The sequence below is a fragment of the Dendronephthya gigantea genome, unplaced genomic scaffold (genome assembly GCF_004324835.1).
Source record: "Dendronephthya gigantea isolate DGI-Jeju-01 unplaced genomic scaffold, DenGig_1.0 000012F, whole genome shotgun sequence".
NCBI classification, from domain to species: Eukaryota; Metazoa; Cnidaria; class Anthozoa; order Malacalcyonacea; family Nephtheidae; genus Dendronephthya; species Dendronephthya gigantea.
The window spans coordinates 463,043-485,784 of record NW_021163022.1 but is presented as its reverse complement, the minus strand read 5'-3'; the positions used below and the strand labels follow the sequence as shown (position 1 = coordinate 485,784).

The 22,742-nt window shown below is 36.6% G+C and overlaps 5 protein-coding genes across 6 annotated transcripts in view; 3 read left to right on the top strand and 2 right to left on the bottom strand.

Annotated features, from left to right (window-relative positions):
* The first annotated feature begins 341 nt into the window (after positions 1-341).
* On the top strand, positions 342-6,081 carry LOC114518983. 2 transcript variants are annotated; one of them, XM_028539035.1, is made up of 3 exons: positions 342-407; positions 2,786-4,734; positions 4,965-6,081. In XM_028539035.1, the coding sequence occupies exons 2-3, from the start codon at positions 2,895-2,897 to the stop codon at positions 5,081-5,083; spliced, it is 1,959 nt and encodes a 652-aa protein (XP_028394836.1). In that variant the 5' UTR covers positions 342-407; positions 2,786-2,894; the 3' UTR covers positions 5,084-6,081. The 2 variants fall into 2 exon arrangements, with proteins under 2 accessions (XP_028394836.1, XP_028394835.1); XM_028539034.1 differs by having other exon boundaries at positions 2,786-5,052.
* Positions 6,082-6,143: 62 nt separating this feature from the next.
* LOC114518985 lies at positions 6,144-9,699 on the bottom strand. Its single transcript, XM_028539036.1, has 2 exons — positions 9,664-9,699; positions 6,144-9,298 (listed from the first exon to the last, which is right to left on the bottom strand). Exon 2 carries the CDS (start codon positions 9,096-9,098, stop codon positions 7,143-7,145), a length of 1,956 nt encoding a protein of 651 aa, XP_028394837.1. The 5' UTR covers positions 9,099-9,298; positions 9,664-9,699; the 3' UTR covers positions 6,144-7,142.
* Positions 9,700-9,795: 96 nt separating this feature from the next.
* On the top strand, positions 9,796-18,159 carry LOC114519153. Its single transcript, XM_028539231.1, has 2 exons — positions 9,796-9,985; positions 15,421-18,159. Exon 2 carries the CDS (start codon positions 15,495-15,497, stop codon positions 17,454-17,456), a length of 1,962 nt encoding a protein of 653 aa, XP_028395032.1. The 5' UTR covers positions 9,796-9,985; positions 15,421-15,494; the 3' UTR covers positions 17,457-18,159.
* Positions 18,160-18,265: 106 nt separating this feature from the next.
* LOC114518966 (probable palmitoyltransferase ZDHHC12) lies at positions 18,266-20,116 on the bottom strand. The gene is made up of 4 exons (XM_028539017.1): positions 19,987-20,116; positions 19,524-19,678; positions 19,115-19,404; positions 18,266-18,884 (listed from the first exon to the last, which is right to left on the bottom strand). Exons 1-4 carry the CDS (start codon positions 20,099-20,101, stop codon positions 18,566-18,568), a joined length of 879 nt encoding a protein of 292 aa, XP_028394818.1. The 5' UTR covers positions 20,102-20,116; the 3' UTR covers positions 18,266-18,565.
* A 2,283-nt stretch (positions 20,117-22,399) lies between these two features.
* Positions 22,400-22,742, top strand: part of LOC114519008 (deleted in malignant brain tumors 1 protein-like) — a 31,347-nt gene continuing 31,004 nt past the window's right edge. Inside the window, exon 1 of the mRNA XM_028539065.1 lies at positions 22,400-22,581. Coding sequence (XP_028394866.1) covers positions 22,476-22,581 — 106 coding nt within the window. The 5' untranslated portion in view covers positions 22,400-22,475. The remainder of the gene's footprint in view (positions 22,582-22,742) is intronic.

Sequence of the window (22,742 nt, the reverse complement as noted above, 5' to 3'; positions counted from 1 at the left end):
TGCTTTAATTGCGTGTGATGCGAAAATTGTAATTGTGTGCATTTTGCCAGTCTGCGCACAGAATTCCCATGTGATTTGACAAATGATAGATATTACATTGATAATTTAGTGTTGAGAAAAAAAGAAACATTTCTGCATAATCTAGGCCTTTGTTTACAAAAGAGAAAGTAATTAAAAATTATCTACCCAGACTCACGCCAGGTTTGAAGTCTAGCTGAAATGCAAATTTCGTCGTTGATATCCATCTTCATTGAATGTAAAAACAATCAATTTCTAAAGAATAGCTGAATAATAATGCTTCGCAATTTGAGTTGCCTTCTGGAATATATTGTGGGATTTGTGCTGACTACGCCATACTGATATCCTGCTCGATGGGAGTCTAGGTAAAATATTTGCAATTGACAAAGGTGAGAAACGAATTACTATAAAAGTATAAATAATAAGGGGAGTAGAATTATAACTGTTCTCTTTCTTTTACATACATTGTTCAGTCTGTAGTTGTTCCCGTAGAGATTACATGCAGTACGGCCAGAATCTACCTCGAATATAAATTTCATATTCGACAAATATAAATTTCGTGCATGCATGTGTATTCAACCAATATTGCAATAACATGAATACATCCTACATGTAAGACGTAAAGATGATCATATATAGTCTTATAGAGATTCAGTTTACTATTTCGCTATTTTTGAGTTGAGTATTTCAATGAACGTTTTAGGGAAAATCCCATGAATATACGACATTTTAATTCACCCTGCCTCTTGATCCTATTAATTATAGTTTTCAAGAAGTTCCTCACAATGTAACTGAAGGTGAAAGCCTTTAAACTTTTATTCGTAACCGTATGATAAGTTTTAAATACTAGTTCAAATTATTTCGGGTCGGATTTTAGAAGTCCAATGGCAATTAATGCGGGTCATGCCTGCCTGCCCACAAAAGCCCACACAGAACCACGGCGTGATTCGATAAAAATAAATAGTTATTATGATCACTTCCAAACATCGTTCTTTGATAAATTTCGTATCGCTTTCATATTTGCCAAATCTATATAAAAAAGACTAAAAATACTCCGAACAACAAATAAAATAATTAACAATTTTAAAAAAATTAATAACTTGATTGATGACACTATTTATATAAAAGACTTAAAAGTATAAAACTGTATGATGTTTTCACCCCTGTACAGAGCCTTCTGTTATATATAACAGCCTAAATTACAAAATATTGTGCCCTAAATAGAAACATTTGTGGCTTTTCTGTCGAGTTTTCTGCACGCGCTAAAACTTTTTTACTGCATACAGTTTAACGGTATAAACACCTTAAGTATAATATTAGAGCAAAAAAGGTTTTCAGTCTAAAGGCTTTTTAGCTTCAATATTCTATTGCTTTTAAGACAAGTTATCGTCTTGCAATTTTTAATTGAATTCTACCGAGTTATTTTTTAATTGCGCCGGGTTTTTATGCTACGCGGAATGCTCGTGTGTGTGCAAAGCGGCACTGGCGCATATTACCAAACATGCGCTTTTAGAACGGCAAAATATATGTTTACCAATTTGGTATGCTTGGTAAAACTTGGCAAAATGTTTCATTCTCGGACCTAGTCCTCTTTTCGGGGAAGGGTATGGACGCACACGACGTGATTTTTTCGTACGATTTTAGTCGGTCGACTGCAATATGGAATATTTCAAAACAGTTTGATATTTTCCGACTAAAATCGTACGAAAATTTTCATTTTAGCACATAGAGATTTATTGAACTTATGTCATTTTAACTGCAAATAAAAATTAGGTTGTAGTGCAATCGAACGCTTTGGAAACTTGCTTATTTCAAAGACAAAAGTAGGCAAAAACCCTAAAGTCTAACGTCAGTTTAAATTTGCATTGTTTGATCCGCGTATATTTGTTTCCTACGTATGCCCACTTACACACGCTCAAATCTTTTTTGTAGAGCATAAATATAAACCTCACTAGTGGTGTCTCGCAGCTTTCGCAATCAAACCGTCCCTATACACATTTTCTAACCTCGTTCCCAGAGTCTTTTAGGACTTTATATTGGGGGGTTGAGAAAAGAAGCATGAAACGGAGAGGAAAGGCCCTGGGATCGGCCGTTCAAAATACCCACAATTCGTGTATATTTGGAATAAGCCTAATTTATCATAAAATTTTGCCTAATATTTTCAAAATGGCGGCGTCACGTAGAACGGATAATATTGTCGCATTAAAGCATATTGGGATTGTACTATTTCGGAATAATTACTATTTCCGCTAATTACAAATAAATTAGGGAAAATCATTTAACCAATCAGACGTCAGAAGCGGCTGGCCGATCCAAAGACCTTTTACCCCAACCCATGCAGAATCAAGGTAAAAGTCTCTGGGAACGAGGTTCCCCCAACCCAGAATCAAGGTAAAAGTCTCTGGGAACGAGGTTCCCCCAACCCAGAATCAAGGTAAAAGGTCATTTTTTCAACCAACAATTATTAAAGAGGATCCTTGATTTAGGAATACTAAGATTTAATCAAAGTTATATCAAACAACGAGCGTTGAAGCGATTGAAAAACGACCATCCGGTGGATAGCGCTATCCGACTTTCATACAACCGGCTCGGTAGTTTAAACGACATTTGCTGTCTTTATTATATATTTAAATAAAGTAATATAAGTGTAACCAAAGGAATCCAGAGTTACCTTAACGACTTAAATGTTTAGTTGGAAAGCCCATAAAAAATGTACATAACAGCCATTTTATACGTATTTAACGCAAGCTCACCTCAATATTTGCAGATTATGGCCAGTCTATAATTATTCAGATGGTAACTACGGCTGAGAAACCTATATTGCGGGTAAATATATAGAGTGTATTTATTCTCAAGAAACTGTTGTATGGAAAGTTATGTGCACGAGTTTAGCCGGGATACAAAACGATGGTTTTGTTGATGAGACGGTTCACGTCGTATGCCCAACTAAACTCAAAACCGAGAAAAAGTATAAGGAACAAAAATCAAAAGAAATAACAGTTGCTATCTGTGCTATGCTCAATAGCAATGGTGGAAAAGTCAGACTGTCTTGCAAATCCAAGAGTGACTTATGTGAAAGTTTAAAATCATCGGTGAGTCGAATGCTGGAACAATTAATTATATCAATAGTTGGACCTCGCATGGCTACTTCTAAAATATGTATGAAAGATGACGAAGAAGGCCTGGTCATTCATGTTAAAAAAGCCGATTATTTAATAACGACCAGTTATAACCTTTATTTACCCAGTCAAACACAAGTTGTTCAGTTAAATCCCCGAGAACCACTAAAAAATGTCTTAAAGGATATCATGGACAGAAGAGTCGTTTCAGAACCTGTGAAACTTGGCTCACATCAGAACATTTTTCGTCGAGGTCAAGATTCTGGTCTCAGTGAAAGCAAAATGTGTCAATTAAAGGATCTAAAATCAGATCAATCCAAACGCACGACGTTAGCAGATCGTATGACGGGTAAAAGCAATAAATTCAGCTGTTATGTTTCAGCATTTGCCAACTACAGGGGAGGTCACATCTACTATGGTATCACAGATGAAAGTAAAGTTGAGGGAGAGGTTATTTCGTATCAGAATGACAGACAAGAAATTATAAAGAAAGTTCAAAAATCCATCAACAAGATGATCTGGCCTGAGTATATTGGTCAACCAAAACGAGGAGAACACTGGGATATATTCTTCGAATCAGTGTTAGATGAAAACTCCACAATAATCCCTTCCATCTTTGTGATCGTTATTTACATTGCTTACTGTTTTGGTGGTGTGTTTACGGAGGAACCAGAATGTTATGAAATGGTGGATGGAAAAATAAGGAAAATGACGTTTATTGCATGGATGGAAAGAATACATTATGACAAGGTATTGCGTTCACGCAGCATTAAACGTATCACGTGGAGCTCAAATAAAATTCGGAGCATTTATACTTTTTTAGACCACGTGTTATCACAAAAACTTAATACAACGGGCAAATCCATTCAGAAAATCTCTAAATCTCTTGAATCAAAATACCCCCGTCAAATTAAGGAAGTAAGATTATTTGTTGGGTCGAAGAAAATTAAGTTTTCGTACCGAACGAATGATTTCAGGAATGTAGAAAAGTTACTTGAGCAATACGAAGCTCTTCAAATTGACACTACAGATTTTGCATTTTTTGACGCGATACTTGCTTACATAAAGCTTGCTTTATACCGTGTCAAAGGAAAAAGCGACATTCCAATCGAAACACTAATCTCTAACGCTTTATCTAAAGCAGAGATGATCGAACCAGGTCTTACTACTGCTGCGATATATCTACTTGTTGCTACAATGACAAGTTCCGTTAGTGAAATACCAGGTTACATGGCAACAATTCTTGGAACAACAGCCTTAGAACATTTACAGTACGTCCATGATTCTCCCATAGCACGAGCAGACTTGGAACAAGAGATTCACATTAGTTTAGCACTACACCACCTGGGTTATAACGCATATCGGATGCAAACTGAGAAGACAATCGATAGCAAGGATTTAGACAAAGCAAAATCCAGTCTTGCGAAAGTAGATAAATTAATCTCAGAAGGAAATTCGGTTAATAATTATCGCAACACACGTTTAAATCTGGCGAAGGCATATCATCGAAATCGGCAATCCGAAATCCATCCTGATGAATCGTTGCTAAAAGAAGCTTTTCAATTCTCAAAACAAGCTGAAAACCTTGCGACAGAAGGTAATTTCCAAGAAATGCTTCAGAGGGCTAAAGCTTGCACAGCGTTATGCATTGAGAACTTGATACGCTTTGCACTCAATCCAAAGCCAAAGGCAAAGAAACGAACCCAAACCAACCCACTTCAAAATATTGAAAGTCCAGAATTGACCTCAAAACGTTTGTAGCTGGGTATTTTGATCTTTAAATAATTTCGTCGGTTTGGCTGCAGGAGAACTGCTTGTTGTTCACAGATCCATCATTGTTGCTCTTACGGAATCATGCAAAATTATTTTGTAAAGACAATGTATCAGGATGTTATATATGTTTATATGCCAAAGCTTGCACGGCGTTATGTACTCAAATTCATTGAACTGGAACGATAACTCAAGAGGGAAAATTGAAGTCAGTGCTGCCAAATGTCAAGTTATATTTCGTGTAAAAATTTGGAGACTTTAGCTTAAAGGGAAACATCTAAAAAATATTTGAAAATTTTCCGGTTTTTTTGCCGGTTGGTAATTCGCAGTTATCGTTCTAGTCTACCTCAAAATATCCAAAGTATAATCTTTTGACTTTGTTCGAAAATTTGTCAACATAGACACTTCACACAAAACAATAGTTTGGAAATGAGGCGGGCAATGTAATCTATTGTTTGTGGGATGGCTTTCATTTCCCGAGAATAAATTTTGGAAGTGCATGTCTATTGACTGCAATGTAATAATTATACTAAGTACTGAATAATGCTTGTATAATAGCCACCTAATTAGATTAGCCCTAATAATGGTTATTTTGGGTGGCTAAACTCGTATTAATGTTAAAATAATTCCTTCGTTGTAAACCAATTTTAACAGTGCCATGCCAAAAAATGGACTGTAGTGTAAACGGGGTTCATAGTGAGTAATACAGGGATGCACGAATTAAAATATGGAATGTGTTTTATTATCGCTTTTATGGCAATGTAAAACACCGCATACTATATAGTAAAGTGGGAAACTTGTCTTATATCGTATAGAAAACAGTGGGCAACATCCAGGGTAACGGCAATTTTAGGTGTTGTACTTTTGTTATATGTATTTTACAGTAAACGTTAAAGGCCATTATTGTTGAAAGTTATATGCAAATTAGTTTAGTATGAAAATCACATGTCACTAATTTCTGGTAACCGCGTCAGTTGTTTTCGGTGCAGACTTTCATTACTTATCGAGTATTTATACTTTGGCAACACATCCGTGTGTAAACAGTAGGAAGGAGAATAATGTGCATTGTAACGATGCGCGCGCTGGGTACCAACAGCCCCTGGAGTTGAACTTGCATAGTTGTCATATAGTTACTGTAGTCGTTGTTAGAACGAACAATAAAAAGGATTTGATATATGGTTGAGTCAATATAGTTGAGAAATATAGAGTTTACAATTTGAGAGTGAAGTGTTTGTTATTCAGAATGACTTTACAGTCATGTCTGTTGTACTGCCTCTCTGCTTCTGCCTCTCTCTCAGTCTCTAAGTATGAATGTTGCAAAGAATAGTTAATAATGCCTAGTTTCCATTCAGTCGTTAGCTTTCGTTACATGTCGTTCCGTGTCTTCGGAATAATCGTGACTAAGACCGATAACGACTGAGAGAAACAGACAGTGTCGCTCGGATAGAACAAATCCTATCTCAACGACATAAAAAGACAGGAAACGACATGATTCTTCCCATAATTTGTTATCGGTCTTTCACGATTATTCCAAAGACACGGAAAGACATGTAACGACAGCTAACGACTGAATGGAAACTAGGCCTTATGGTAACAACTATAATATTTCTGATGTAAAGAGAAATATACAAAACATTTTTACAGTTTGCAATTGCGGCATAGTCAACGTCTTTAAATAGCTCGTCTTCAAAAAAATGCGATGCTCGGTGATTCCGATTCTCAAAAATGTCAAGCGGCTAATGTCCAAAATCCTATGATGATCCTTTAACAGACATTTTAGAAGGTTATTCTATCGATGTTTTTCTGAGCAACCACCGAACTACATATACCACACATTTCAAATCTTACGCAATGCAATGTGTTAAACAATTCTTAATAACTAAAAAGCTAACTTTTCAGTACCAGGGTCAAAAGTTATAGCTGAGAAAACACTGTGTGAAAAGTGCATGCACCTTGCGCCTAATGTTGTCTTAATCTATCATGTTTACCTAAAAAACAATGGAAATTCATGCAATGAGAAGGCTCGTCCTGATCAGCTTGTGTCTGTGAGAAACAATATCTACAACATGCAGATACTGCATGTTCTTCTGTGTAGGCAGTGACGCTCCAAAACAGGAAGCCTTTTATGCCCATCTAACCAGTTACGAGTGTGTCTTCATGCATGTTTGGGCACTGTTGTTGGGGGAACTCAAGAGATGGCAACAAGGACAAGGTTTAATTTTACGGTTGCTTCTCTTACGTTTCCTTAGTGCCATTGTCTCTAGTTTGTCCCCTTGACTTTAGTTCAAAACGGATCAAGCTCTCAGTGCAAAACGCCGTGCAGGCTCTAGCATATTGAAGCATTTCCTGGAAATTACATTCAGTTGCAAGGTTTTCTGCTTGTTTTGAAAATTGAAAAGCATTTTGCAGCAACGATTTATCAGGATTGACTTCAAATTGTCGATATAGAAGATGTGCCTTCGCCAGATTAAAATGTATATTGCGATAATTATTAACAGATTTTCCCTCGAAGATTAATTTATCTACTTTCACAAGGCTGGATTTTGCTTTGTCTACGTCCTTGCTATCGATTGTCTTTCTAGTTTGCATTCCATATGCATTATAACCCAGGTGATGTAATGCTAAGGTAATGTGAGCTTTTTGTTCCATGTTTGCTCGAGCCATAGGAGAATCATGGACGTACTGTAAATGTTCTAAAGCTCGTGTTGCAAGAATTGTTACGATGTAACCTGCTATTTTACTGACTTGCTCATCTTTTGATAACAAAACACCTCTTATTGTAGCAACAAGTAAATATATTGCAGCAGAGATAAGACCTGGTTCGATCATCTCTGCTTTGGATAAAGCGTCAGAGATTAATATTTCTATTGGAAATTCCCTCACTCCTCTGGCGCGATATAAAGCAACACTTATGTAAGCAAGTATCGCGTCAAAAATTGCGGAATCTTTTGTTCTCACGAGAACAGCTTTGTACTCCTGTATTGACCCTTCCGCTTTTCTGAAGCAAAATGATCGATATGACGCCATCACTTTCTTCGACAAAATCAATAACCTCACTTCATTCAGATCAGGATATGTTGATTTAAGAGACTTGCAGATTTCCTGAATGGATTCTCCGTTATTAAGCTTTTGTGTTAATAGTTGATCTGCAGAAGTGTAAATTTCCCGAATTCTATTTGAGCTCCACGTGATACGTTTAACATAAGAAATGATGCCTCTTGAAGGAAGTAATTCGTCATATTTTCTTTTCTTCCAAGCAATGAACGTCATCCTCTTAACTTTCCCATCCACCATTTCATAACATTCTGGTTCTTCCGTAAAAACACCACCCAAACAGGAAGCAATGTAAATGACGATCACAAAGGTGGAAGGGATTGTTGTAGAGTTCTCATCTAACACTGATTCGAAAAATATATCCCAGTGTTCTCCTCGTTTTGGCTGACCAATATGCTCAGGCCAGATCATCTTGTTGATGGTTTTTTCAACTTTCTTTATAATTTCTTGTTTATCTTCTTCATTCACAATAACTTCTCCTTCAACAAATTTATCCACTGTGATACCAAAGTAGATGTGTCCTCCCCTGTAGTTGGCATATGCCGAAACATAACAGCTGAATTTATTGCTTTTACCAGTCATACGATCTGCTAACGTCGTGCGTTTGGATTGATCTGCTTTAAGTTGCTTAAACTGACACATTTTGCTTTCCCTGAGATAGGAATCTTGACCTCGACGAAAAATTTTCTGATGTGAGCCAAGTTCCACAGGTTCTGGAACGACTCTTCTGTCCATGATATCCTTTACGACATTTTCTGGTTCCCGGGGATCTAACTGGACAACTTGTGTTTGACCGGGTGAGTAAAGGTTATAACTGGTTGTTATTAAAGAATCGGCTTTTTCAACAACAATAACGAGGCTTTCTTTCACCTCTTCGATATCTATTTTCGAAACTGTCAGGCGAGGTCCAATAATTGATATCATATATTGCTCAAGCATTCGACTAGTCAACGATGATAATAATTTGGTTGGGTTGCACTTGGAATCGTAATATAACTTGACTTTCCCGCCATTGCTGTTGAGCATAGCACATACAGCAGCTGCCACTTCCTTCAATATTTGTTCCTTATACTTTTTGTCAGTTTTGAGTTTACAAGAACATATGATGTGTACAGTTTCGTCTCTATTGTTCATCATAATATAAAATTTGTCTACATTATAACAATTTTAGTAAAGAAAGCATCATTACAGCATACTATAAATCAGTGTACACCATTTATGAATCAACAATTTCTTGACCCAGTAGGAATACTGGCAATAAATATACTCGATATTTACCACACAATAGGCTTTTCAGTCGTAGTTAATTACCGTCCAGCAGGTCATAACATTACAAACTAAAATAAAAATAGCTTTTTAGGTGTCTTGTAGAACAGAGAAGGCTATTAGTTCTACTCGTATTATAGACATGAACCTACAGAGTGAAGTATACTCCTTTGTAGCTACTCTCTCCGCCGGTTGCGATAGACTGTCAAGAGACACCTTTTATGACTATATACATGCATAAAAATTGCTCTCATTTGATGTCTATAAACATGTCTCGATCAGATGCATTTATTCAGCAAACAATGCTGATATAAAGCACATCGCGAACGTAACATTTCATAAGAGCACACAACCGTGATAAGAGTTGATGATTGATGAATGATTCAAGAATGAATGAGATAGAATGTTGAAAATAAAAACATGGGTATATACCAACCTTTTGTACTTGTATTTTGCCTGAACATATGAAAATGCATATCTGGGGAATCCCCTATGCGAGATTTATCTATATACCGGAAGATTACCCCTGGATACAAATAAAAACTTTCTTGATTAATTAAACCCGGCAGTTCACAAAAGCTCATGATTTAATACACGGAAGTACAGATTTCTATGCGTTTGTTTTAATACTTTTCCGCCTTCCAATTAGTGTCGGATGGTACGTACGTATTTTGCGTCTCTTATATCAGTTCTGAAAGAATTCACCTTGCCAGAAAACTTATATATTGATCTTAAATCGCAAATATTGCAGTCAAGTGGTAGGTGAGTTGCCTCAGTCGAAGTATGTCATAGAAGTATGTTATAGTCAAGTGGAGGTCGTTATTAAATCAAATTAGTTCAGAAGCAAAAAAGTTGCTTACTATTCTTTATGAATCCTTGATTCTTGTTCGCGATTTTGAAGGTATATATTATAGTAATATTGTTAATGCAAAAACGTTTTGGGGAATTTCCCTACAGGGTATACGATATTTGGCACTATCCGGTTAATGACACATAAGACGATTGTAATGTTCCGAACTTAGATTAGTTAGATAGCATTTAGATTCTTGCAAAGTGTATAAAAATACGCGACAATGTATTTATTTATTTATTAGGTCCACATTCTTGCAGCCGTGCAGGTATTAAACCAAAGTATACGTTAACAAAACAACACGGCACCTAACAATACGAGATCTTATATATATTCGGCTAAACGCCCACGCTTGCGTTGCACAACGGATGCAAATGCAATCCACACACCAGGCCCTTAAATACGAAATGTATTTCCAACATGTTTACAAAATATCAATATATTTGCAAATAACATCATTCTTTTTCATGTGAATCTGTTCATTGGGAACATCGTTCCAGTTTTTCGATTGTTTTTAATATAAGCACAGCTTTACAATAGGTTGGTCCAAAATTTACTTTACTCTACGAACTAGTCCATTCAAATTTTTAAATACTCCTGTTATTCAGGTATTCTCATATTTCAAGCTGTCAATTGATCAACAACTACAACTATAACTCCAACTTTAAAATTTCTTTGCTCCTTGTTCCATTTGTGTCTTCCTTGTAGCTGTGGCAAATACTCCCTTGTCCAACGTTTCAAAAACAAGTCGGATATATACCAGGGGGCAATGAAGGCTCTTGACGAAGAAGTAGGAGGTGGTTTGAGGTTAAAGGTTCCAAGTCAATTGGGTCGCTAGACACTTTAGTATAGTAGGGTGACTGTTGACAATTGTTTCTACTTCGCATATCAGGGTGTGCTTTGACTAAGGGTTTAATTGTCCTTTGACTAAGGCATCCAATACTTTTCTTACAGTACGGACTCGTGGTGGGATCCTGATGGTGGGTTAAAATGCCATTCAATCTCCTTCTGAATAAGAAACTCGTGTATCTGCCTCTGATTCTATTCTTTAATAAATCATTCTTTAATTCCACGGACTAGGGTTGTACCATTTAACAATTAGACAACGAGTCGGAGTTGTCTATTCGCCCATAGACAACAAAGGCGAGTTGTCTAATTGTTTTAGTATAAACCCTGTACCTAGATATATTAATTTCGAGAAAATAATCTATACACCGCAATTACACCGAAAAATAATTCAATTTTATACGGTCGCGCGAGCGAAATTTTCCCAAGCGTGCACCATCACGAATAGACAATGGTTGAGTAGCCAATCAGAATGTAGGATTTGTAATAGACAATAGTCGGGTGTATACTAATATCGGATAGTAACTTGACCTCTTCGAGCAATAAATCTATACGGAAGGCCATAATGAACGAGGAAGTGTTCAACAAATTGCTAATTTCTACGTGAATAGCTCTAATTTCTACGTGAACAACTCTATATCTCTTTTATACCATTGTTCGTCTTTGTCGAGCAAGGAATGGGCCAAAATAATCTACTCGAACGTGAGTAAAGGGAGGCTTATCGGGGTTTACTTTTGTAAGGGGTAAATCTGCCATATTTTGTTTGCCATTAGTTGCTTGTCTCCGTTTACATTCGACACTTTGCATGATAATGCTTGTCTGAGTCGTCTCACCATAGAGTTCGTATTTATGATCCAAAATCGCTGTCATAAGGCAGCCAAAACATATTCTCGTCCCGAATGCCTTGATTCATAATGAAAGTGCATGATAATCACTTCAACTACGTAATTCTTTTTTGGTAAAATAATAGGATTCTTTGCATCTTTCCTTAGCGACGCACGATTTCAACGGCCACCGACGCGTTACACGCGTTACAAGTTATCTATAGATTCAGTTATTGAACTTCATTATAGCGTCCCCCTTACTAATATACTTGAATACTAGGTACTAATTAGTATAATATACTGGAATACTAATCGCTTCCAACTTTTTATCTGTTCACTTTTTATCCTTTCGAATAAACGGGCTTAATACTGCCTTCTTGATGATTTTGTGTACCATTGTGATTTCGATTGCGAAATTTTAACTGCCAGACAAATGCATCTTGCGACGAATAATTGTTGATGTAGCCAAGATGAAAATTTTGGAAATATCTTCATTAAATGATCCTGCTCTTCCCCTGCTCGAAATAAGGCATCTCAATCTCGCCTTTTACTTCGGGATTGTTAAAAGGGAACCCCTGCTGGTATGAATACATCTATATTTGGCCATTTCGTCATCTTTCATTTTGAAGGAATTTGTCGACAGATGAGCCACGAGATGTATTTCTATTGTTGTGGAGTGGAATGAGATAAGATATAGCCAATTTCCTAGCATCGTCACATCCTAGACGGCTAGACCTTGTCTGCATAGATCCTGTCGAGGATCCTGTAATCCCAAACCCAAGAAGCGGGTTACAGACTGAACTCACGACTGACATTAATCCTCTTCTAGTCAACGGTCTCTCCTAATGTTATAACCGAGTGTGTCTGTACTGATGAACCATTGAATTCCAAGTGCCCTTTCATTTGGAATGACGTTTCTACCGTAGCCACAGACTTCACGCAGTCGTCCACATAAAAATTTTTCCTCACGGTGGTCATTACTTCAGCCGGATAAGAGGCACGCTTGTCATCAGCTGTTTTACGTAGTGCATAATTTGCGTAGCTTGGCGACGAAGTTGCCCCAAAAAGGTCATCTTTCACTCTTGCATGCTTTGAGTAGTATCACCATTTGGCCACCACAGAAATCGAAGTAGGTCTTGATTGCATTTTGCAACTCTTAATTGATGAAACATCCCTTCCACACAATGCAACTCTCTTCTCTTGGAATCGTGAATGCACACCTAGGAACGTGTTCGTTAGATCGGGGCCCTGGTATTTATAGTTCGTTATTTAAAGATGTTTACGTTGCTCGGCGGAGCAATCAGCACCACGCGAATCTTTTCTGGTTCCTTAGGTTGGTATTCAGTATTCTCTGTCGTGAGAAAGGTACCATACTCTTCCATCTCCACGGTAAAGCTTCTCAACTGGAATTCTTTTGGAATATCCTTACTTGAGTATATCTGCTATGAACTTGCTGTAGTCCTTGTGGAACTTAGGATTCTTCTCAAACTTTTTTCCGAATAACTCATCCTTTTCAAAGCTTGAGCGCGATTGTTGAGCATCTTCAACGCCGCATCTGTAACCCGAAGAGAAACTTCATAATGTTCATCTGATGTCTTCTTTACTGAACGTTCAACAATCTGCATGAATCGAACATCGTCTTAGGACATTTCTTTAGTGGTATCCAAGTTTTCGATGAAGCCGGTACTTTGTTTCGGTTTTCACGAAGAAATTTGTCTTTTCAATTGTAGCCGATTTCTTCCTGTTGGGCCTCAGGCAAACACCGTTCTACTCGCATATGGAGCGCCGTCTTAGGGATGCACGATTTCTTTAGGCTCTATAATTTCGGGCGCGTTAGAACCAATAAGCACGTCTACGCAGGAATCGTGGTGGGGACGAGGTAAGATTATAACTTTCCATCCAAATACGGCCAGTTTTCGGCGTCTTCTTGTGTTGGTACTTGGTTCTTTGAAACAGGTATAATTCGGGTGACATAAAACGTCTCGTAACACGGAAGATCGTTTTCATGCAAGTCTGATACTTCCAGACCACTAATCAACAGGGTTGTGACCTCATCGTTCGTACCAAGGGTGGTTTATCGAATCTTTTGTGTCAATTTCTTTCTCAGGGACTCGGTATACAAAACGTAGAAATGGGACTGCTGTCTAAGAGAGCATACGTTTCGATGTATTCTTGGCTATTTCATTGCATTTTTACACTTTCACTGATACTATAGGTAAAACTGTATTACTATCATCTGCATGCATGTACCCGCGTACCAACCTTGGTGTTATTTCCTCCAAAGTTGGTGTTGGTGATGGGCACCTATTATTGCTTCATTTAAATCTTTCGGATCGAGACATAAACGAAGTCTTCCATTAGGCTTCTCTCTAATAACTAAAGAGTTAACCCAATCAGTTGGCTTTGTTACTTTTACTATTCACCCCTCCTTGTTCATCTCGGCTGGTTTGAAATTTAATTTGTCAATCAACTCTAAAGGCACTCACGGGCACGGGCTACATGAAGCTTGAACTTTAGGATCCAGGCTTATATGATAATGAAGGAATGTGTTTCTGGTCTGCAAATCTCACATATTTGTTGGGCTTAACCTTTCCAACATGAAACCCGTGCGTACATCAGGGACCTCATTACCATGCATGCACATAACTTTCATTGAAGTGAAACCAACTCAAGGGCTCTGCATGCTTTTAGTACCAATATGACACGGCCCATTGCATCAGTTACATATGCAGTATTACTGCAGTAAGAATAACCTCACTTCTCTGCTTCTCTGGGTTTCTTCTGCATTAATTAATTCGGGTTAGAGGATACGAAAGGAAAATCTAACACAGTTTTGTCATTATTATTAGTATTTAATAAATAATATTTAGGTTAGCTGTGAACGATGAAGTAGCAACGACTGTGGGAAGCTGTTTTTAAAAAAAGTATCACTTTCTAATCGATCTGTCTATATATAGACAGTAAATAATCTCTTAGACTAAGTAAAACAAATATTCACCACTCACATGCATCAAATAAAATCCTTAGAAGATATATTTTTTAAATTAAATTACTAGTATTAGATTCGATATTTTAGAATTTTTATCTTTATACAATAATATTTTTTTACAAATCAGCAGCGGGCGGAATCCTATAGACTTTCCTGCAATCTGATTGGGCGGAATTTTACGATATCGGAATCCTATATTTTATGCTCGAGCGAAAGCGTATTTGTTTTGTTTTTCTAAAGATTTATTCGCAAACTTTTGACTTTTCGTACTTTAAAATATATGGACCAGAATGAGGCACGATAAATTGAAATGAAATTTAGTAAATTAACCAGTTCAGGTTTTGATTGTTTATCATGTTTTTGTGGCCATTGCTGAGGCTGACTACACAATGATAAATTGATAATACGACTGAAGGCCGCTTTTTGTAAAAAAATAAATACGTTACTTATTGTTTTCCTCGGCCCAGATAGAAAAAATATTTCCCCTCGGTCTAAAAAACGTCCCTCGGCCTCCGGCCTCGGGTTCTTTTTTTTACCTCAGGCTCAGAAAATATTTTTTCTATCCCGACCTCGCAGCCGGAAAACATAATTCTAATAAGACGAAAGTAAATTAGACGTAAATTCCGTCTAGTGGAAAGCATTCTTTAGCTCAAACTTTAGAAAGGTCTTTTTTGTATACTTTAGACAACTGCTAAGCCTTTTACTGTGGAAGGAACATATCACATATCACACAGGAACATATCTACAATAAAGTCAATATGATGAACAATATCGACGAGACACTTCATGATGTAAATCCATGTAAACTCAAAACTAGCAAGAAGTATAAAGCAAAAATATCAAAGAAAATAATAGCTGATGTCTGTGCTATGCTCAATAGCAATGGAGGAAAGGTCACCATCAGGTTGTCCTGCGATCATGAGGGCAACTCACCTGTATGTTTATCATCGTCCGTCAGTCGAATGCTGGAACAGTTTATGATATCAATAATTGGACAATACCTGACTTACTCGAGAATAAGTATTGAAAAGAACAAAGAAAGCCTGGTCATTCTCGTTAAGAAAGCTGGTTATTTAGTAACAACCAACTATAATCTTTATTTACCAACTGAAAAACAAGTCCTTCTGTTAGATCCCCGCGAATCACTAGAAAATGTCAAGAAAGTCATGAACAGAAAAGACGTTCCAGAATCTGTCAAACCTTGCTCGCATCAAAAAACGTTTTATAAAGATAAAAATTGTGATTTGGATGAAAGCAAAATGTGTCAATTTAAGCAACTTAAAGCAGATGAATCCAAATGCACGACGTTAGCAGATCGTATGACTGGTAAAAGCAATAAACTCAGCTGTTATGTTTCGGCATATGCCAACCACCAGGGAGGTCACATCTACTATGGTATCAGAGATAATGGATATGTTGAGGGAGAGGTTATTTCAAATGACGAGGACAAACAAGATATCATAAAGAAAGTTGAAAAATCCATTAACAATATGATCTGGCCTGAGCAATATGGTCAACCAAAACGAGGAGAACACTGGGATATATTCTTCGAATCAGTGTTAGATGAAAACTCCAAAATAATCCCTTCCACCTTTGTGATCGTTATTTACATTGCTCCCTGTTTGGGTGGTGTGTTTACGGAGGAACCAGAATGTTATGAAATGGTGAAGGGAAATGCTGAAAAAATGTCTTTTCTTTCTTGGAAAAAACGAATTTCGAAACCAGTTGGGATACAATTTTATGCCAAAAATCCCCATTCAGCTTCCGGCATCACATGGAGCTCAGTGAAGGCTCGCAAAGCATTTACTGAGACTCATAAGGTACTAATGCCTTTAATTAACAACGGAGATTGGGAAGCTATTTTAGGAAAGAGTTCAAGTCTTCAGGGAAAATCCGGGTTATACAGTATAAAATTATCAATTCTTTCAAAAAGAATTACTGCGTGTATCCGCAAAGGACGTTTGTATAGAGCTGGAAAACTACTGCAAAAATACAAAGAAATTTTATCTAAAAGAAATGAAGATTCGTTCATATTCGAAGTGATCGGATTGTATTTAGAAGCAGCACTAAAACGTGCTCGTGGAGATAAGACTGGTGGGCTCAGAAAAATATTAGATGATGCTTTGTCAAAGACTGAACTTATTGAACCAGGCGTAGTAACAGCTACTGTATACGTTTTTGTCGCTGGAACAGTTCTAAATGACCCGAAGAATTTAGACTATTCACTTGCAGATGTTCTTTCTGCAAGAGCTTTGGAACATTTACAGCATGTGTCGGATTCTCCTGAGATGGTGAGTAATCTAAGGAAGAAGGCATGTTTCATTCTGGCGGCATCTCATCTTGGGTGTAGTATTAATGGACAGCGCATTGAAAAGAATGTTGACCGTTCATGTTTAGATAAAACGAGGAGCATTATCATGAGTGTGCATGAAACCATTCTTGAAGGAAACCCACTCAGCAAATATCATAAAATTCAATTTAATTTGGTCCAGTCGATTTATCATTATCGACATTCACAAGTCAATCCAGAAAAAAGAACTCGTCTTTTGACGATTGCTTTTAACTGCGCCAAAAAAGCTGAATGTCTTGCAAAAGAAAACAATTTTCCAGAAATGGTTGATTGGAGTAGGGCCAACAAAGCATTGTTTACAGAAGAACTAGTGCGTACGAAACTCTTGTTTGTCAAAAGAGGCACTCAAAAAGGGAAGGATTCTCTCTGATTTCAACTATTGCCGGGCTTTTGATTGCTCTAGTAAACCTGCAGGTAAAATGACACGTTAGTTAATAACTCAGCTGTTATGTTTCAGCATTTTCCAACCACCAGGGAGGTCACATCTACTATGGTATCAGAGATGATAGAATTGTTGAGGGGGAGGTTACTTGAAATGACGAGGACAAACGAGATATCATAAAGAAAGTTGAAAAAACAATCAACCAGATGATCTGGCCTGAGCATATTGTTCAACCGACACAAGGGGAACATTGGGATATATTCTTCGAATCTGTATTAGATGAGAACTCTAAAATAATTTCTTCCACCTTTGTGATCGTCATTTACATCGCTTCCTTCCTTGCTGGTGTTTTCACGGAAGAACCAGAATGTTATGAAATATTCGAGCGAAAGGTCGATAAGATGTCGTTTGTAACTTGGGAAAGAAAAACAACGCAAGTAGTTTTTTTTAAAAACTGCGAGAGAGTCGCATTCAGGTCGCATTACTTGGAGCTCGCAACAGGCTAAAAAGGTCGCACATTTTCGTGGCAATTGTCTAAAAAATGGCCTGCCATTTTTAAAAACACATCGATAATCATCAATTCGAGGACGAGATCAGAATCAGAAATTTTGTAAAGTAGACCAGTAAAAATATATGACGGTATGAGGCAACAAAAACGTTTAAAACTATTCTGTGATTCAGCAATTCTTACAATGACACAAAAATATTAGGTTATATATATATATATATATATATATATATATATATATATATATATATATATATATATATATATATATGATAAATAAATACTTGCTCAATATAACCAGGGGCTGTGGATTTTGTTGGCATCTTTAGTGATACATACAGTCCACACACAACATAACAGACTATAAAATACCGACAGGCTACACTTTAAGTTTCAGTTTTCCTTACGCATTATTTTTCAAAAATAAAGGTTCTATTAAAATGTATCACAAATTATGATCTCTTAGAAATACTGATGTTGCTGCCAAAGAATTTTGTATTAACACTTCTTGTTAATCAAAGGTCTGCATTTAATAAGATGTAATTTTACATATTGCATTGTTTACAATAAACTGTTTGAAAACAATAGTTCAAACTCCTAAATTAATACTACTTCTTTGAAAAACATTCTCCCATTTGCGTACTCGACAATGACATAGGAACTTGCAAACATTTTTGAAATATCCCTCATGGAAAGGATTGACCCCTTCCTTAAATATCTTAAGATACGAGATTCTTGAATGAGCCATGTGCTCCCAAGTTGTTCGACCAATCACAATCAAGTATGAATGACAACCAAACAACAAGCTGACTACGATGATTGAGATGATTAATATCAACATAACAAGAAGGAGTATGCCATTGGTATATGCCCAGTCTGACCACACCTTTTTACTCTGAAATCCATACCTTAAAAAAATAATTAAATTTGTAAAAATTAAGGTAAGTGAGATACAGGATTAAGGTTGTCACTTATAGCTTGCTTTTCAATAGTGCTAATTTACAAAATGTCACAAGTCTATTGACGAGAGCATTTGGTCATTGAAAATCCTCTTCTATCTAGTTACAGTTTGGGTCATTGCAACATGACAATATTATTGGACAGCCCATACACTACAAATTTCATGTGACAAACTCACCATCCAATTTCAATAGACCAAGCAATTAGGATGGTTTCGAACAATAAGAATGCCCAAAAGAATCTGTGATTTCTTTCACCAACACAGTTTCCTAACCATGGGCAATGATGGTCATATCGATGTACACAATGATTACAATCTTCACAATGTTTTGCCCGTAATGGCTGGATAATATTGCAGTATCCACAGCGGCGCAGTTTTGGCATGCTATGAAATGGTGGGGCTGCAAGCACTTCACAACTTTCAGAAATCAATGGTTCACCTTCTTCATGTGAGTCTTCTTTCGTCTTCTGTTAAGATAGTTTCAAATAGTTTCAACTAAAAGTAATGGATGGATAAACACTGGGGCACACTGCCATAGTCTTATCTTGGTTATTCAACTGCTAAAACTTTATACAACAATTTGTACCTCATATGCAACCATGATAGCATGATCAGTTTCACAGGCAACGAAACCGGGATCAACAGAACCAGCAATAAAATAAAACAAAGTTGAACAGGTTAGGATGAAAAAATACGGCAGCAGGTAATACCATTGAAGAAGCATCAAAGACTTTCGAAGTTCTATAATAAAAAAATAAAAAGTAGTCAATTCTGGTCACAGACTCACAGCCCTATCATGACCCAATCAGTTCATAGCAATACACATGCAAAGCACTATTATTATTGTCCCATCCTAACTGTTATTCATCCAAATACCTTTTGGAGGAGACCTTCACTAAACTAATACTAAATTGTCCAATGCGAGTGAGAAAATTTGTTGTTTCATTATCAAATGTAGAATGCAGATATAAATATTTTCAAATTTGTCATCGCCGTCAGGCTGGATATAAGAAGAATCTAAAGTTTAATGTTTAATTTTGGTGACTTACCAGTGTCTTTAAGAATAAGAACAGTTATAACGAAAGTTGTTAGAGAGATATGAAGTGCTCGAATGAACAATTTATCCCAACTTATCGTTGAACCTGTGTTTGAACACGTCGCCATATTCCGTCTTCACTGTTTTTATTTTTTGATTTTTTTCTTCGCCCGAATATTTCAAGGCGGTAAACAAACTGCAGGTGTTCAGGCATTATGTACGTGATCCACTGTGACGTGTCTCGTCCATGGGTTTAGCTAAATCATTACCAGAATGGATTTGTACGTAATTATAGTCGATTTTACATGATTTTTGCTAAAGATATTCTTTAAAAATATTCAATTTTGCAAATTCGTTGCAAGCTTGTGAACTTCATATTTACTTGTCAAACAGATTTGTAAACCTGGCATTTGATTGGCTAGCATAGTCAGACCATGTCGAGTGTCTCAATTTGATCGTCTCGCCATGCAGGCAGGCATGAATTGGATTAAAAATCGATCTGAAAAGCCTTAAAAGTGGGTGCTCTCACAGTCTCACTGCTCTGTCGTTTAACAGAACCTCTTGTTCTCACCATCTCATGCATCCAAATAGAATAATTTTTGCATCAGTCCTTCTTTTGCATCTAATGACACTTAGTGTGGGATAGTTGTGTAACATGCAACTAAACGCCGACTGTGGTGTAGTGATGACAGTTACTAGCGTCTAGCAACTTGCTATCACTTTACCTGCAGACAATTTCAGGAAATAACATGAAAACACGAAATCTTAACATGCTTGTAATAATTATGTAAGCCTGGTTTGACAATGATTATGAAAAAGAATAGTCGCATTAAGTAGCGCCAAAATATGTTTCCAGAGCTACAGACAGTTTTGCTTGAGATTTATAGTTTTAAATGTTTTAAACCAATCACCAACACGGCAACAGCGATATCAAAAATGAACTTTGTGTAACTTTTTACAACCAACGAAGCGCATCCCATCATCACTTTTGAAAGGTAAATTGAAATTTTGCAACGTGAAAATTATTTGAAGAAGAAATCTTGTTCAGACTTGTTCATAGTCATAGATATTTCTCAAAGTACTCTCAGGTACTTATATCAACCTGCAGACCCCTCTGTCAGTTCCAAGCGTCCGGCTGTTTTTTGTACAAAATCGCATTCTAGATTCTGGTATGATAAAAGGGCGTTAATGACGTCGTATTCAAGTATTGTTTTTAGTAAAAAAAATGTAAATAAATTGCTGAGGGTTCGTGCACGTCCGAACAAGGACAAGGAAGCGCAAGTGTTACCTGAAAACGATCTAAAAATTGGCAAACGTCTGAGAGCAAGGGACTTTTTGTAAACATGTCACAATTAATCGACCATTCTTAGACTCCACTCGTGGTAAAATATGATCATTCAATAAGAATGAACGTGTTTTCATGAAAATTAATAAAAATATTGAATTAGCACGATCCAGCACTAATTTGAGGATATGTAAACACATTAGGAAGGAATTCATATCCTTTTTACATTTAAATTCCATTTATTGGTTAATTCTATTTTTTATTTCAAATATATAATTCTAGCTTATGTAGATTTGAAGATCATAGATTCCGGGCCAGTGCTGCAGTATACTTCGATCGGGGTATAAAAAACTGTGATTACTAATTTGCTGATGCAACAAAATAATTAGCAATTAAATTGTGGCAAATTTTCACACTACGTTACAGTTAATTTGAAACATTAAAACAATTGAGTTTTAAATTATTTAGAAACTCCTTTAAAACTCACCGCCTCCAGAATTAAGTTTTTATTTTCTTATTTCTGCTTAGTATTTGTATAGGGATGGTATTGTATTCGTCTGTGAATCATCTGACCTATATACTAATCACAATAATTAGCCGGAAAACTACTTTATATTTTTGAAAATCACACTTCTTTTAATGCAAATGATTTAGCTGTTATGAGTTCTCTCTGGAGACACAAAAATCCAATTTATTTGTCACAATCATGCACGGGAATTATTGTGCAAGTAGAAATCCAACCTTAGTACCGGCATAGTTAGAATGTTGTTTGCCATGAAATAAAATAATATGATGATGCAAAAGATGATAAAGCCGAGATTTTTACAGGCACTTTGCAGAGGTTTATGTTTCAAACAGAGTCCGGCGGAATTAAATTTAATAATTTTAGATCTTTCTTTGCTAAGTTCAAACAGACGAATGATTCAAAATTTACATTTCAACATCCTGTAAAGAAACTCAAAAACGAAAGATCGTGTGGTGCGGCAACTGTTGTTTTGCAACCCAATGTTTGTGTTTTCCTGACTTGTGATAGGTTACGACTAATTAGAAAGCAAACTTTACTTGGAATTTTGCAACTTGAGAAGTGGTGAACTTGGTATACAAAAGACTTCTCTGTGGAGGCAGCTGCGGCATAGCTCGACTAGCATTTGTTGGAGTAGTTGACCGCTAAGTCGATGAAAATTTCGGATAATCCATATTTGGATACAGCCTGAAAAATGCTAATCAGCCGTATAATTGCGTTTTGCACATTAATGTGGTGTGCTTCCCCAGTGGAGAGTTGGCACATTAAACCCTCCCCTTCTTTTCAAGCGTCTAGGAATGGTAAGTTTCTTATCAAATTGTGTTGAGGAAGTCGCTATCGCTTTCGCTTATCACCTATCTATGTACCTGGGAAGAGAAACAAAAGGAACAAGTGCTTAATGATAAATTTATTATAATCTGATAAATTTTTTTGGTGCTAAATGTATGGAGGTAATAGTATT

Excerpts from the sequence above, each read along its gene's own strand:
- LOC114518966 (XM_028539017.1), bottom strand. The coding sequence starts at position 20,101 with ATGGCGACGTGTTCAAACACAGGTTCAACGATAAGTTGGGATAAATTG. Across the intron at positions 19,679-19,986 it reads TCTTATTCTTAAAGACACTG|AACTTCGAAAGTCTTTGATG; the intron begins GTAAGTCACCAA and ends TTTTTATTATAG. Across the intron at positions 18,885-19,114 it reads TGGTCTATTGAAATTGGATG|GTATGGATTTCAGAGTAAAA; the intron begins GTGAGTTTGTCA and ends TATTTTTTTAAG.
- LOC114519153 (XM_028539231.1), top strand. The coding sequence starts at position 15,495 with ATGATGAACAATATCGACGAGACACTTCATGATGTAAATCCATGTAAA.
- LOC114518985 (XM_028539036.1), bottom strand. The coding sequence starts at position 9,098 with ATGATGAACAATAGAGACGAAACTGTACACATCATATGTTCTTGTAAA.
- LOC114518983 (XM_028539034.1), top strand. The coding sequence starts at position 2,895 with ATGTGCACGAGTTTAGCCGGGATACAAAACGATGGTTTTGTTGATGAG.